At 31.6% G+C, this 14,107-nt stretch overlaps 1 protein-coding gene across 1 annotated transcript; it reads right to left on the reverse strand.

Annotated features, from left to right (window-relative positions):
• Positions 1-491: 491 nt before the first annotated feature.
• Positions 492-8,239, reverse strand: LOC128187726 (tyrosinase-like protein 1). The gene is made up of 6 exons (XM_052858240.1): positions 8,224-8,239; positions 4,679-4,730; positions 3,529-3,960; positions 2,652-2,770; positions 2,313-2,503; positions 492-2,173 (listed from the first exon to the last, which is right to left on the reverse strand). Exons 3-6 carry the CDS (start codon positions 3,958-3,960, stop codon positions 867-869), a joined length of 2,049 nt encoding a protein of 682 aa, XP_052714200.1. The 5' UTR covers positions 4,679-4,730; positions 8,224-8,239; the 3' UTR covers positions 492-866.
• Positions 8,240-14,107: the final 5,868 nt, after the last annotated feature.

Consider the following 14,107-nt stretch of genomic DNA (forward strand, 5'->3'; position numbering starts at 1 on the left):
CTTCAACGTTATTGACAATACCATATTAAGAATCGTGACTTATAAGATTAATATAGTATTAATATGTCATTTGTAGTCCATAATTGTAGACAGGTCAATAGATTACTATTTAATTGGACTCTAATGTCATAATGATAAAACTAATGAAGTAAAACTTAATCTTTATACGCTCTAAAAAACGCATCCGTTTTCATTATTTCCTTCTTTGTGGTTTGGCAAGACTTTGATAATGCCTGTCATCTTTGCCGAAATTAGACTGACAGGATGGTCAAAAGAGTATAATCTTGATGCAATCATCTACTTTGATTTAAAAAAAGCAACTGTTCAAATGTTACAAGATTAACATTCTCCTTGGAACAGGAATTCGTATTATTGAACAATTTTTATCATATGTTTATATTCTGGAAACACAAATAAAATATTTAACTTTTTATTAATTAACCTTTCGAGTCGATTGATATTCATATTTTATGTGTTGAATGCAGCACGAATCCAATTTGTAGAAATATTTTTATTACAAAAAATATTTTGAGATCATGTAAATCACAAAAACATAAGTAAACAGAAACAAAAAAAACCCAATGTATATACACAGAAAGCTAAAGACAAATGAACCTAATTTGTAGCACAAATTGTACTTCCAATAATAATGATGGAATTCTTTAAACATCTGGAAGATTACCATTATATACTTAATTTAGATGATATTCATTTCATTAGAATGAAAGGATAAAAAATCTATTATTTGATTGAATTTGCTTAGTTTTGGATTATTTCTGCAAAACATTTAATATAAAAAAAAATAACAAAAAATACCTTTTCCAATAATTTACTTGCAAACAGCAAAAAGGAGGATTTTTCATAAATTACTCCCATGGCCACTTATTTTGATGATCACAGACAAATGTGATAGGGTCATTGTTTACTCGGTACATTGGACCCTTGCTTTCTAAATGGACGCTGAAAGCTGCCGAGACTGCACCTCCGTATGAAGTGCTGTACATAAGAGGATATTCAGACGTAATTTCGAACGCACCCTTGCATGGCTCATACGAGTTTCCATTGGTCCCAGGAACTGGACATGCTGCGCGACAGGACCGTCCACAAGTATCGAATGCAGTAAGAAGGACCTTGGTTGTTTTCGCAGTGGTCGGTTTTTTAACAGCAATGTAACTGACAGATGAATAAATAGGTTGCCTTTCATCTACAATAGCGTAATCTTTGTATCTTCCAGCATAGTTTAAACCGTCTGATTGAACAAAAACCTTGGCGGCACCCGATCCAGAAGAGCTACATTGCTTTTTATATGTAATTTGATTGTGGATGCCAATCTTTTCGGCAATTCGCTCGAAGTTGGACGTATCGTACATATCAACTGTGTTATTTTGGCCTGGCAAATTGGTTTGGAAGTTGAAGCCTTTAGGACGCTCGAAGAGAATTTTAATATTTAACCAGACCCATTGGTTCAAATCTGATTTTCCGTCAATGAGGAAAGTATTTTGGTATGGCTGATCCAAAGTTGATAACGCTGTTTCGCTGGACTGCAAAATATTGATGGTCTTGTTATCTACATTATCGTCAGCTAAGCTATCACGATCAGATAGTGGTTTCTGTGTACCATACACTGAAGGAGTAGGGTTGACATTGGCACTTCTCTTCTTTCTACCAAACATAAACATATTCTGCCTCATCCTTGGCCGCGCTCTAGAAACACACACCTGGCGTTGGCAAACTAAATAGGGACTGTTGTCACATCTCGGGCATCTAGGCATGGGCATGTATGTAACCATTCTATCATATGTATCTGCCAAAGCATCTAAATTTGAAATTTGACGAAGGAAAGGTCGGAAGTCGGCTCTTTGGAAAAATTCGTGCCCAGATGGAACATTTGGCCCTAAAGGATAGTCCCTTTGTGGATCTATTCCTCTATTTCTTTGAAGACCTTTGAATGCAATCCAGATAAGCGTGAAGAAGGAGTGGATACCGTAGAAGATGGGATCAAACCAAGCAGTGTTTAAACGAGCCATGTGACCATCGATCCAATTGTGAACGCCATTATGATGAACTTCCACGGAGTAGGCGGCATGTCCGACCTGAGGCTCTGAAATCTCTGCGAGTCTTCTCCTGCTTAACATAGCACGGATGCCTTGTTTTCCAGCTAAAGATTCTCCACCTAGAAATAAAAAGAACCACACAAAGTGATATTTCCTTTTTCTGCAAGGTGTTGCGGTTTTGCCGAAGGAAGAATCCCCCATAACAATTCAGGAAATCTATAAATTCGAGACAAAATACAACCTCTTATAAAAGGTTACCTGATCCAATGTTTCTGATAATTGGAGTTCCAATTGGGGTTCTCCAGTGTGCAAACGGACCAGTTCTGACAATGCCGTCACCGTTACCGTAAAACTCTTCAGAAAACACGATTGAGTCTGTAGGGACGATCATGTCAGAGTCCATTGTCATATCCCAGTAGTGCATTGGGGAATGACATGCAGTCTCCATGCTGTAATGGACAAAATACTTGTCACAATTGTGTTCGACTTTAAATACAATATTTTAAGGTGAAGCTATAAAAATGACATGAATATAGACAGAAAACATAAGAGGTTTTTAGTCTAAAAAGAAACCGATTATTTTCATATGGAACCTACATCAGCATCATTAACATATGTCTTGGGAAGAATCCTGGTCCGTTGTGCATGCTTCTTGCTGCCCGTCCGGTGTGCATTGAACCAATCAAGTCGTAGGTACTCATGCTGGAGTCTATGGACTGAAAGAAAATAACGTTATATATAGACATGACTAAATCCAATTAGAATAGGTTATTGTTGGTGACAGTCTATATTAGATGAACTGAATGTGGCATTTAATCCGGAGCAGATGTGGTTGCACTATTTCTGATTTATTTTTCCTCATAGATTTTTTTTTAACAAATACAAAGGCTTTTTTGAAAAAACCCTCTAAAATGGTTTTGAATTGCCACCTGTGAAAAGGTAGCAATGAAATTAAAAATGACAGGTTAATGATTAATTATGGTGAAACATTAATTTACCTAGTAGACACTAATTCAGGCGTTAAAGTTTTTATTAGCTACGCTATAAATATGGTGTTTTCTGAACACTTTATGTCAAAGTGCTCTTGATGACAAAAGATTGATTACATTGCTTCAATTAAAAACAAATTAGAGATGCACAAAACATGAAAATTTGTGTATAAACACAAAATCTGCGACTCATGATTTTTCCTTTTTGGCAATTTTTAGGATTTGGTGAACGTGAAAGAAATCCAAATCTAACAATTTAAACACTGGAGTCAATCAAAGAAATTAAGTAACAAGTGAATAAAAAAGAGATTTTTGATAACAAAACTCAGCAAAAGATGTTGCATTTCTCTGTTTATAAACCTTATTTTTTTTTTTCTAAGGGTTATTTTTAAACGACCATTCCTCCTGAAGCTTAAGCAATGAAATCATTGAATGATATGCTTTTTTTCTATCCAGGAGCTCTAGTTATTTTTTAAGACACTTACATAGTCATTCTTGAGTCTGTTGAAGCAGTTAACCAACGCTTGGAATTCTTGTCTTGTAAGTGTTCGAATCTCTTTCCTGATTCTCCAGGTTCCGAAAGCTTGACGTTTGTGTCTTGGCTTCTTTTGAAGTTTCTCCATAGCCGTAATCTCTTGATTAAGTTCTCTGGACATTGCATTTAAATAGTTTACGCCTTCTTTAGTTATGTTGTGTGTGTATATGGTTTCATCCATATGTTGTACGATGTACTTTGAGATACAAAATTCTTGGATGACTTTTGCTGGCGTTTCTGATATACTGGCATTCAGCGACTTGTACAAGTAGCATTCATACAACTCTTTAGGAGTCGGAATCTTTGTAATAAGTCCCGATATGGTTGGTAGGGCTACGAGCGCAAAAGCCACAGCAAACATGGCTGTTCTTTCTCGACTCATCTAAATATGAAAACAATTGTGTATTTTAAGTTTGTTTCCCACTACTCAAAATTTTCTTTTGCGTCGTTTACAATGAATTGTCAAAAACCAGGACATGCACTATTGTAAAACATTTTTTTTTTCAAAACACAAAATGCTAAATATAAAGATGTGACTAGTGTGTTTGCGAAATAGGTTTCACAATGACGAAGAGGAAATCAGAGGATCAAAGGAAAAGCTCGTGTTTCAGCATGCAGATTTCTCAATGTGATTGGCATTAGATAAAACCACAGTTATATTTATGAACCATTTACAAAGCGATTTCCTTCATGATGTGTTTCTCACTAGAAATCTTCATTAATTTAATTTTTTTCAGATGGCATAAAAGAAATTTTAACCAAGGTGTTTATTTGCATGCGCAAAGATTTCAAATTTTTTCTTACTGACGAATTAAACTAAAGTAAAAAAAGATCAGTAATTCATACTCATCATTGTAAAAATCCCATTATAATATGAAATATAGAAGACACTTAAACGTTTTAGAAAGGAACCAAAATACCCGTTTAAAATCCGGAAGGTTATCTTATGTTTTGTTTTTTTTAAATATATATTTTAAAATAATTTTAAATATATTTTATGTTCTTATCTGTATAATGAAAATATCACCACCCTCTCTAGATCAGTCAGTATCTTCCACATTAATTCCACGAAAATAAGAAGGTAAGGAATAATAACTTACCTTCCCGCTATCCAATTTGCCAGGTGAAAACCACGGTCCCGTTGCCTGTTATCTGTGAATATATAGCAGACAAGCTTAGATAAAGACATTTGATTGGTTTTTAGGCTTCTGTGAAAACGTGAATACGAGGCTGAAGGGAACACAAGGTAGAGTTGTCAAAAATTAAAAGTTTATTAATATCATCTATACGAATTGGGCGTTGTGTCGTCTTTACCTGTCAATGACTGGCTTCGTTATCCGTGTCAAAATCAACATGCATTTACCGGTCGTCATTTGACTGTCAATTTTACATTTTTCTGAAGTTTTAGTTGTCTGGAGAAGTTTGTGTCAATCAACAGACTTGTATCTTAACATACAACAATTTGATTGTTTAATCCTGAAATAAATTCGACACTTTTTTCTAATCTGTTTAACAAGCATTTTATTTTGATGTGAATATTTAAGATTCTTTAGTTCAGTTCTTATTAAGGATAACATTTATTATCTCTCAATATAATTCATGAAAACTTGTAATGAATATTACACGAAATCCACGGACAAAATGCTTGGACTCCAACAAACATTCAAATCTTTTAAGAAGACATGATGTTCGAGACCCAAGACAAACCAGTGGAGTGATATTATTCGTTTGCAGCAACTTGTATTTTTGCCAGATACAAATACGTTAAAAGTCTATACATTTAACTTAGATATCTAAATAAAATCAAAATTGTTTTATTTTCGCATTCAGACTAAATCTACTGATTCGTCTTAAAATTTTTACCACCACTTTTTAAAAATACGAATACTTGAAGTTGATGAAAATAGTTTGTGGGTCATACAAAAATACAAAACTGATATTTAAGTTTAAGAGGAAGTGTACACTTGACTTTATACTTTAGAACTTAAACACTTCAAACATTTATTAACATTATATTTGGCGAATACAAAAGTTTTATCACAAAAATACTTGTTCTAATATATGGAACCTTCAAACGTTGCAAAATCACCTGATATACTTCATGTAAGTCTTGTTAATATTCATAATTCCTCTTAGGAAGTCTTGAACACATTAAAAAAATGTCATTATGAGAAATGATGCTTACTAGAATACAATGGTAAGGAAATTTATTTTGTTGGATGTCATGTCCATATATACAAATAAAATTTTTCTATGTTAGGATTAATAAAGTATGCTCTTAAATCGAATCTAGCAACATTATATATACTTTTTGTGATTCATATCTTTAAGAAAGTTGCACACTTAACGTTGATGTCACACAATGTATCATTTCAATCTTCCAAAAATTTTTGAGAGAAATTGTAGATTATTCAACGATGACTGCCTGATAAATGATTGCAAAGACAAATTTCAAATTTTAAAAATATGTATGTTCTAAAGTATGGATGATTGCCTATTACTCGTATGTGGAAACGTGTTTTATTTTAACATGTTACTAATATTTTTCCTGAAATATACGAGGGTTAATAAAAAAAAATACGAAGACAATGTGGCTGTATATCATATATTTTTCATGAAAGTCATATTTAACAGAATAATCTGTGCACCAACACTTATGTTGTTGATATGCGAAGTTTTAGTCTATTTGATGAAACGGTATTTTTGTTACCCCTTTTTAAAAACAACATGTTTTGTCACCACGGCGCACGGTAACGTTCAAAACATGACGTCAATATTAAACAAACACAGTTTATAGATAAACCCCATCTTTATATCACGCTTAGTCTCTTGTGCCTTTCTCCTTACAATTTAAAATTGCACTGAACCACTTAACATCTTATTTGCACACATTTGTTCGAGAATCATAAGTTAGTTCTTCAAAGTTTTCATTTTCCAACCGTCTATCTCTTGGTTTACAGTAACGATAACCCTGAACGTCGGTTGACGTGGCATGTCGGTTGACGTTACTTATTTTTTGACCAAATATTTACAGATACAGATACAGATTTATTACAGTTAAACACAAACTTGCAAATAATTGTTGACTTATTTTTTGCACCATTGAGCATTTTTACAGCTTGTGTCGGCTTTTTCCTGGGTTAAATCCATTTTGTTTGTACCTCTCGTTGCGCCGTGACGTCCGGCGACGTCGATGTTTTTAGTCAATTCTAAAAAGGACTATCTGTCTTTAGTTACTAATATCTGTTCGACAAAACATTATATCCCTTTTCATTATTTGGAACATAGAATACCAAGACAAAACTTAATTTGAGTTTTCAATATTATTTGGTTTTTAGCCCAATTCATAGAGATATTACTTTCAACATTTTATGGTTTATTGTTGACATAACATAAATTTTGACCGTGCGCCGTGACCTCGTTTTGCAGGATTAGATTCTAAATAATTCTTAGAAATAAAGGAATTTATTAACTTTTTTTCTTGCAAATTGTTTGAAACTATTGTTAAATTATGTCTACCAAATTTAGTAATGATATGATGTTAAGTAACATAGCTATGACAAAAGTCTTCGTATTTTTTGATTGACCCTCGTATTTATGCCTTGAATGGACAAATCCGAAGATATTCTAAATGCTTATAACTATTTGTAAAATAATTGAATATTATTAAGATATAAAATGACTTCAATTATTTTTACCTCGCTTAATGCATAACTAATGAAATCTATAAAACATTGGCAAAAGCAATGGCTCAGAGGGAAAGGGAAAATGATAATGACATTATGGAATTAATATAAATGATTGTCGACGAATATTCCTATAGAGTTAATTGTTAAATTATATTTCTACATATTTGATATAAATGGTGCGACTAAAATTATCCATGATACAAAAGAATGATTGGTTCAGTAAAAATATTTATTATTATTATCATCATCATTATCATTATTATTAAACAATTGTTTATGTTGATATATGTATGAACACTTACTTTTCATTTAAAAGTTTTTGTTAAGAGAGATTAGTTGAGCTCATTGAATAAAAAAATAAGTATCTAAATATATTTCATTTGATAACGATAAGGGCGCTATCAAGGGCGCTATCGAACGCTATCATAAAGATAACTTTGTAAAATATAATTTCCATAAATTCTCTAAATTTAAAACTTGTATACTAGTAGTTTTTAAATCAAATTCATTTGATTATATCATTTTAGTCAATTATTTACTTTTATTTTTATTAAATATATTGATATAGGATATGTGTTATTAATAAAAGAATATTAATAATTTAAAATCAGTCAGTAAAAAATTTGTAGTACTTAAAAATAGAACGATGATCAAAACATGATTTATCATCACCGAATTTAATTAATCTTCTATCGTACGTTGACGGTTGTAGAATTTTGGCAATAACTTAACAATGAACTGATAAAATCAATCTGAAAAGCTTCAACTCCCATATAGCATTTGCTATGATGTTTAGAATTTATCAATAAGTAATGTTTTCATTTGAATATTTGAAATTAATTTTTACCAAAATAATAAAACAAATATTCTGAACAATCAGCTTAAATAGAATAATTGGATATCTGGATATAATGGTATATTTACCAGTCCAATGTTGAAAAATTTAGAATACTCACTTATAATGTCGAGAAGAACAACGTGTATATGAAATTTGTAATAATGGTTGAATTTTGATTCTTATAAAGGTATAACACATAGTGAATGGATTTACATAGAGAAATCCCCCGATGATAAATAATGACAGATGAGTAAAAACCGATACATAAATATAGAGTGGAATCTCCAAAACGTCGATGCATTAATTTAAAAAAAACCTGTTCCTTTTCTCACAAAATAAAGCAAAATTTTGTTTGATTTTTAAAACAAATAAAAGAATTAATGAAATAAAATATCCCTCATTAGTGTGAAATTAGGTATTTCATATCAATATGATGCTCCTACAAAATTAGTTCTAATAATAATGTCAGATTTCCTCTAAATCTGTGTCTACGTGCAAATTTTAGCGTAATTATCGCCCCGAGTGTAGATTTTTACGCATGACGTATTTTTTGTGATAACAAACTGGTTCACTGTTACCGGGCACAAGTCTAGCAACCTCAAAGGTAATAATATTTAATTAATAAACTGCCATGGCACAAAGGCAGAAGGGGTCACAATGATCACGGTAACAGAAACTTATTAATTGGATTTTTGTTTAAAAGAAAAACGTGTAAAAGATTTCTGCCCATTTAGTGGTTTTGATAATTTATTACTAACTTTTTTAAGCGACAAATCACAATTTTATTCAACAGTTAAGTACTATATCTGTGATAATTTTTTTGAATTGAAGTGATGTTTTACTTTGGTATAACTTTTCTCGTATTCATCTCAATTTAAATATAAACCCAAGTTACAGATACTCATATTTTTGGTATTATTGTTTTAAACTAAAGCTTTACATATATTTTCCGACATATTTTTGTGCTGGACAAATCAAGTCAGATAATGCTCATGTTGAATCCTTTTTTCTGTCTTTTTTTTTTGTAATATCATATCAACCTGTTGAAATAAGCTAATAAAGCCAATAAAAAAAAAGTCCATCTCTACTTCAACAAAAACTAAATGCATAGCTATAATGTCCATGAAGCTCTCTTATTAAATTGCGAAATTCATGGTCCCTGAGTTAAAACGTTCAGGACCTAGGACGGGGCCAATATGACCATTTTGTGAAAATGTATTAAATTTTAATTAGAAATCCTCTTTCTTACTCCCATATATAAATGTATGGTTATGATGTCTATGAAGTCCTTCAACTAACTTGCAAATTTCTGAGTTTAACCGTTACCAAATAATGAAAGAAAATAATTTATGAAATAAAACGTGAACTTATCACAAAAAAGAATAGCATAAAACACTAGCTTTTGAATGTAAAGTCGTAATTATCAATCCTGTTTTAAACGAAAACAAAGGTTGCTATATTTTGAATAGATACTCAGTAATGTACATTTAAAAATATAACTGCTGGAGTTTCCAATGAAGAATATTTCATGGTTTCTAGATCAGATATATTTAGCCAGATTTCAACGTCAAATTCCTTTTAACAGCTGCTATATATTCTTTAGGGTTGTCGTTTGAGTGTTTTGATAATCAATCATAGGCTAATTATTGTGTATGCTAATCAGCAATATTTTTACCGCGTGGCATGATTGGTAACAGAAATAGACACTCTGGGGCTAAAAAGAAGATCTGAAAATTAAATATCATAACTCGTTAACACATCACTTAGGCCTTATATTTGATATAATGAGACATTTGTTGACGTATACTATGTTTATTTAGAGTTTGTTAACAATAAGGATCAGTTAATAAATATGTAAATATATGATATATGAAGTCAATTAGGACTATATTACACATAAGCAACAGATATTAAATGTAAAACAGTTGGTCAGAAACTGCGGTCAGAGAACCAGAAGAGCACTTGTTCTCATGCTAGTTGTCTCGTGCAATCTTTTCCAGGAATACTCTCGTAGTTTTAATTAACCTGCGATATACAGGTAAACGTGACTGAAATGGTTAAAATTCTACCAAATGAAAACAAAAATTAGTTCAAATCAGAGTTGTAAAGCTTTCAAGTTAACTTAACGTCAAATTTTATCAAACGCAAAATATCTAAACATTAAAAACCTTTCAAATAATAACAATTCATGAAATACAATACAGTTTCTAACGTGAACGTGCAGAGGACACTTTATCATTCATAAAAGAAAACTTTTCCTTGTTCTGTCAACTTTGAAATATTTTAGGTAAGTTTATTTCTCGTTCCGTTTTGTGCACAACATAAAAATACTTGATTTATTTATAGAACACAACAATGTGCATGATGTTAAACATAATACTGTAATAGTCGTCTCGACACAACTATTTTGTAGTAACATAATATCACTTCAGAAATACATGGTGTTAAACAATACTGTAAAAGTGAACAAATCTGTTTAGAAAATGCAATAAATATGGGATGATGCTATGCATCATTTAGCACAATGAATTCATCGAACACATGGTTTTTTATACAAGCGGAAGACCGTAAATACATTGATTTGCATAAGATATACAAGAAACAAACTTTTATACCAGGTAAAATATATAATGGAACCTTATTATAAGGAAGAATTGTTTTGTTGATGTGTTTTTTTTTTTGGTTTTTTTTAAACACCTTTTTGATTTATTTCTCAGATGAAAAATAATGACATTCATCACAATTATAAGGAATGTTTGTTGGTAGATTTAGCTGATAATTCTAACAACATTATGTTTATTATTTCTGAATTTATACTGTTACTGAAAACAGAAACTATTATTTTAAAGTATTTATTACTGAACTCTTAAAACATTTATAAATTATGTTTTAAAAATGTCATGTTTCCATTTTAAGCTTCATTTTGGGGCCTTAACCCTATTCTGAGACTCCAATTGACCCTTTTTGGAACAGGGACCTGTACTCTTTGAATTGAGGATTTTTCGTCGAAAAATTGCTCTTTTGGGAAACAAAGCTTACCAAATTTGTCTCAATGCAAGTAAGCAAAAACAAAAATTCTAAACAGTTTTCTTTGTTTTCATTAACATTATCATGACACAAGTAATCGTTAAATTAATGTGATCATCAACATAAACCACACTTAAGAGAATACTCAGATATTTTAATTGACATGACTCAGTTTAGCTACAAATTAAGCATCCTCTCTTTTATACCGGTAACCCAATATGACACAGTTATTTTGGGAATTTTTCATTTAGATTGTGGGAAATACAGCCAATTTTGAATGGGTCTTTTTACAGGACCTGCATGGAAGGGATATTATGCCCTGTAGATGACCTCATGGCCATCAAAACCATGCATTTTGGTTTTTTTTCTTCAAATATATATGTGAGTAGAGATTTAATACATCTTTACCATATGGCTATATTAGACCCACGCTAGGGCCTAAACCCCTGTCCCAGAGGTCATAAATTTTACAATTTAGATAATAAAGGACTTAGTGGACATCAGAATCTACATTTTTGTTTTTCTCAAATATATATGAAAGTAGAGGAGATGATTTTCTACAATTTCATTCAGTTATACTATATAGCCATATTGACCCCGTCCTAGGATCTCTACCCCCAACCCAAGGGTCATGAATTTACCAATTTAGGTACAGGATTTCGTGGACATCATTACCATGCTTTTAGTTTTTCTTAAAGGAGAAAGGGAGGAAAGAAGAAAATTGTCTAAGATTTAATACATTTTTATTACATATTGACCCCACTCTAGGGTCAGAACCCCTAATCAAGGGCCATGAATTTCACCATTTTGGTAGAGGGTTCATGGATATTCCAACTATGCATACCCCCCCCCCCCCCCCTGCGAATGTGTGGGATAAGAGAAAACAGATTTTTTGAAATGTGACTTTTTGTATATTTGGCCCTGCCTATGAGGCCCCAGGAGTGGTAAAGTCATGATTTTCACACTTTTTAACATCAAGATGCTTTAAATAAATCAAAGTACTGAAGTACTGACGGGAGTTGATTTTATCCATTATCATTTCTTTTAAAATCAATTTATCTTGCATGGCAATTAGTTTCTAGTTTGTATTTGAATTACGCACTTTTTTATAATATGAATTTTTAGACTTTTCCGACAAGAATTTCGAGAAACTCCATGTGAATCATGTTGTGAAATATTTAAAGATAGAATTCAACTGTCTACTAGTATGTATTAGTTATCGAAACAATTCTAAAAATTGTATGGATCCAAGCACTATTAATATCGAACACGTTTAACTAGACGCTCGGCTGTCTCCGGTAATATCCAACAAGCAAGAGAGCCCCCTCTCTGCTTGTTGCAGATTTTCGGAGACAGCCGAGCGTCTGGTCGAACGAGACAAAATTAACTCTGGCGTAGGAATACACGAGACTACAAAAATATCTAAATTGTTCGTAGTGTATAAAATTTGACTATTTTCAAAGTGCATATAAATAAGAGTCCTTGAAAATCAATGCTTCAGCATACATTACATCGAATTTTTTTCAATTATTTTCAAGAACTAAGTCTTGTCAGCGGTGATGATTTGTGCTTAGGTCCAAACACTGTTTCACTTTCGGTTTGCCAGAGTAACTGTATAGGAGAGTTGATTAAAATCAACTCCCAAAAATGGTAACAATTTAGCTTCAGTCTTCAAGAAGTTAATAAAGTAAAATTCTTAACGGACGACGGACGAAGCAGAGTTGCAATAGGTATCTTGAGTGACTCGTGTGACCTATAGGACGAAAGAAACACGAAGAAACTTTTTTCATTGAAGCATTTCACTAACAAAATTGGAGGCAAACTGATGCATTTAAATGTACTAGAATGAAATAAGAAAAACAATATTTTCTAATTCAAGTAATTATGATTTATACCGGTATAGTTTTGAAACTGGTTTTTACCAAAGATTCACTCAAAAATAATTACCGAGAGAAGATTAAGGAGAAAATTTTTGAGTAAAGACTAAAAAAAAGTTAACACTTAGTCTATTTAATTTGTTCATTTGACTTAGTCTATTTAAATTGTTCATTTGATGATTAATTATCTCTAATTTATCCGTTTTTGTTTTTCTGTCAGTGGGTAGACCCATCTAGTAAATAATCCAAATTTGAATGATATTGCTGACTACGTAAAAATGTATACAATATATATATATATATATTGTGTTATCGTCTACTGAAAACATTTTTCTATATCGTTACCTATACCAAGGACTTATTCGTTTATATATATATATATATATATATATATATATATATATATATATATATATATATATATATATATATTTATATATATCAACCTAAGAGTACACTTGTAAAGACCATATATATCCTTGTAATGATTCATCAAAAACTAAAGATCGAAATGGAATTTCTTGAAACTTTATTTTCATCATTGAAATTAAAAGGTTGATAAGTTTAATTTTTGTGTTGAATGGTGTGGACGCTGATTTTATTGAACAAATTTGTCTTTAAAATCGGCAAAACAAAGAATTAATTATTGATGTTTGTATGTTCTATTAACAGATAATATTTTATGAATATTAATTATTAAACATTGAAAAGAGGGCTAATAAAGCCAAATCGACAGATTTACAGCTTTCAGTTCACAAGTGCACACGTTATGTTTGTTTTTCACCCATGACTTCAAAGAATAAATGCCTTGTCATTGCATGTTCCTTATAACCTCCTTACGTGACAGGACACATTACTCACGAGCCGTAAAGACGTCGTACCAAACTACACCTCCAAACTACTAAGATAAAGTAGGAAACATCCTGAGGTGAAGGCCCTTCTCTTCTGTCTATTTTCATGTTTGAGTCTGGGATGTAACACCAATTTTCTCTCGTTCCCGTTTCTTCATCAATACCAAATGATTGTCGCAGAATTATCAGAGACTCTGTGGATTTGAATGTACGAAATTGTACTAGAAAAGTATTTGGAATCATCAAA

This window comes from Crassostrea angulata, chromosome 1 (genome assembly GCF_025612915.1).
Source record: "Crassostrea angulata isolate pt1a10 chromosome 1, ASM2561291v2, whole genome shotgun sequence".
Classification (NCBI taxonomy): Eukaryota; Metazoa; Mollusca; class Bivalvia; order Ostreida; family Ostreidae; genus Magallana; species Magallana angulata.

Coding starts and splice junctions, on each gene's coding strand:
- LOC128187726 (XM_052858240.1), bottom strand. CDS start 3,960: ATGAGTCGAGAAAGAACAGCCATGTTTGCTGTGGCTTTTGCGCTCGTA. Junction 2,504..2,651: donor CATATGTTAATGATGCTGAT/GTAGGTTCCATA, acceptor TGTCCATTACAG/CATGGAGACTGCATGTCATT. Junction 2,174..2,312: donor TATCAGAAACATTGGATCAG/GTAACCTTTTAT, acceptor TTTTATTTCTAG/GTGGAGAATCTTTAGCTGGA.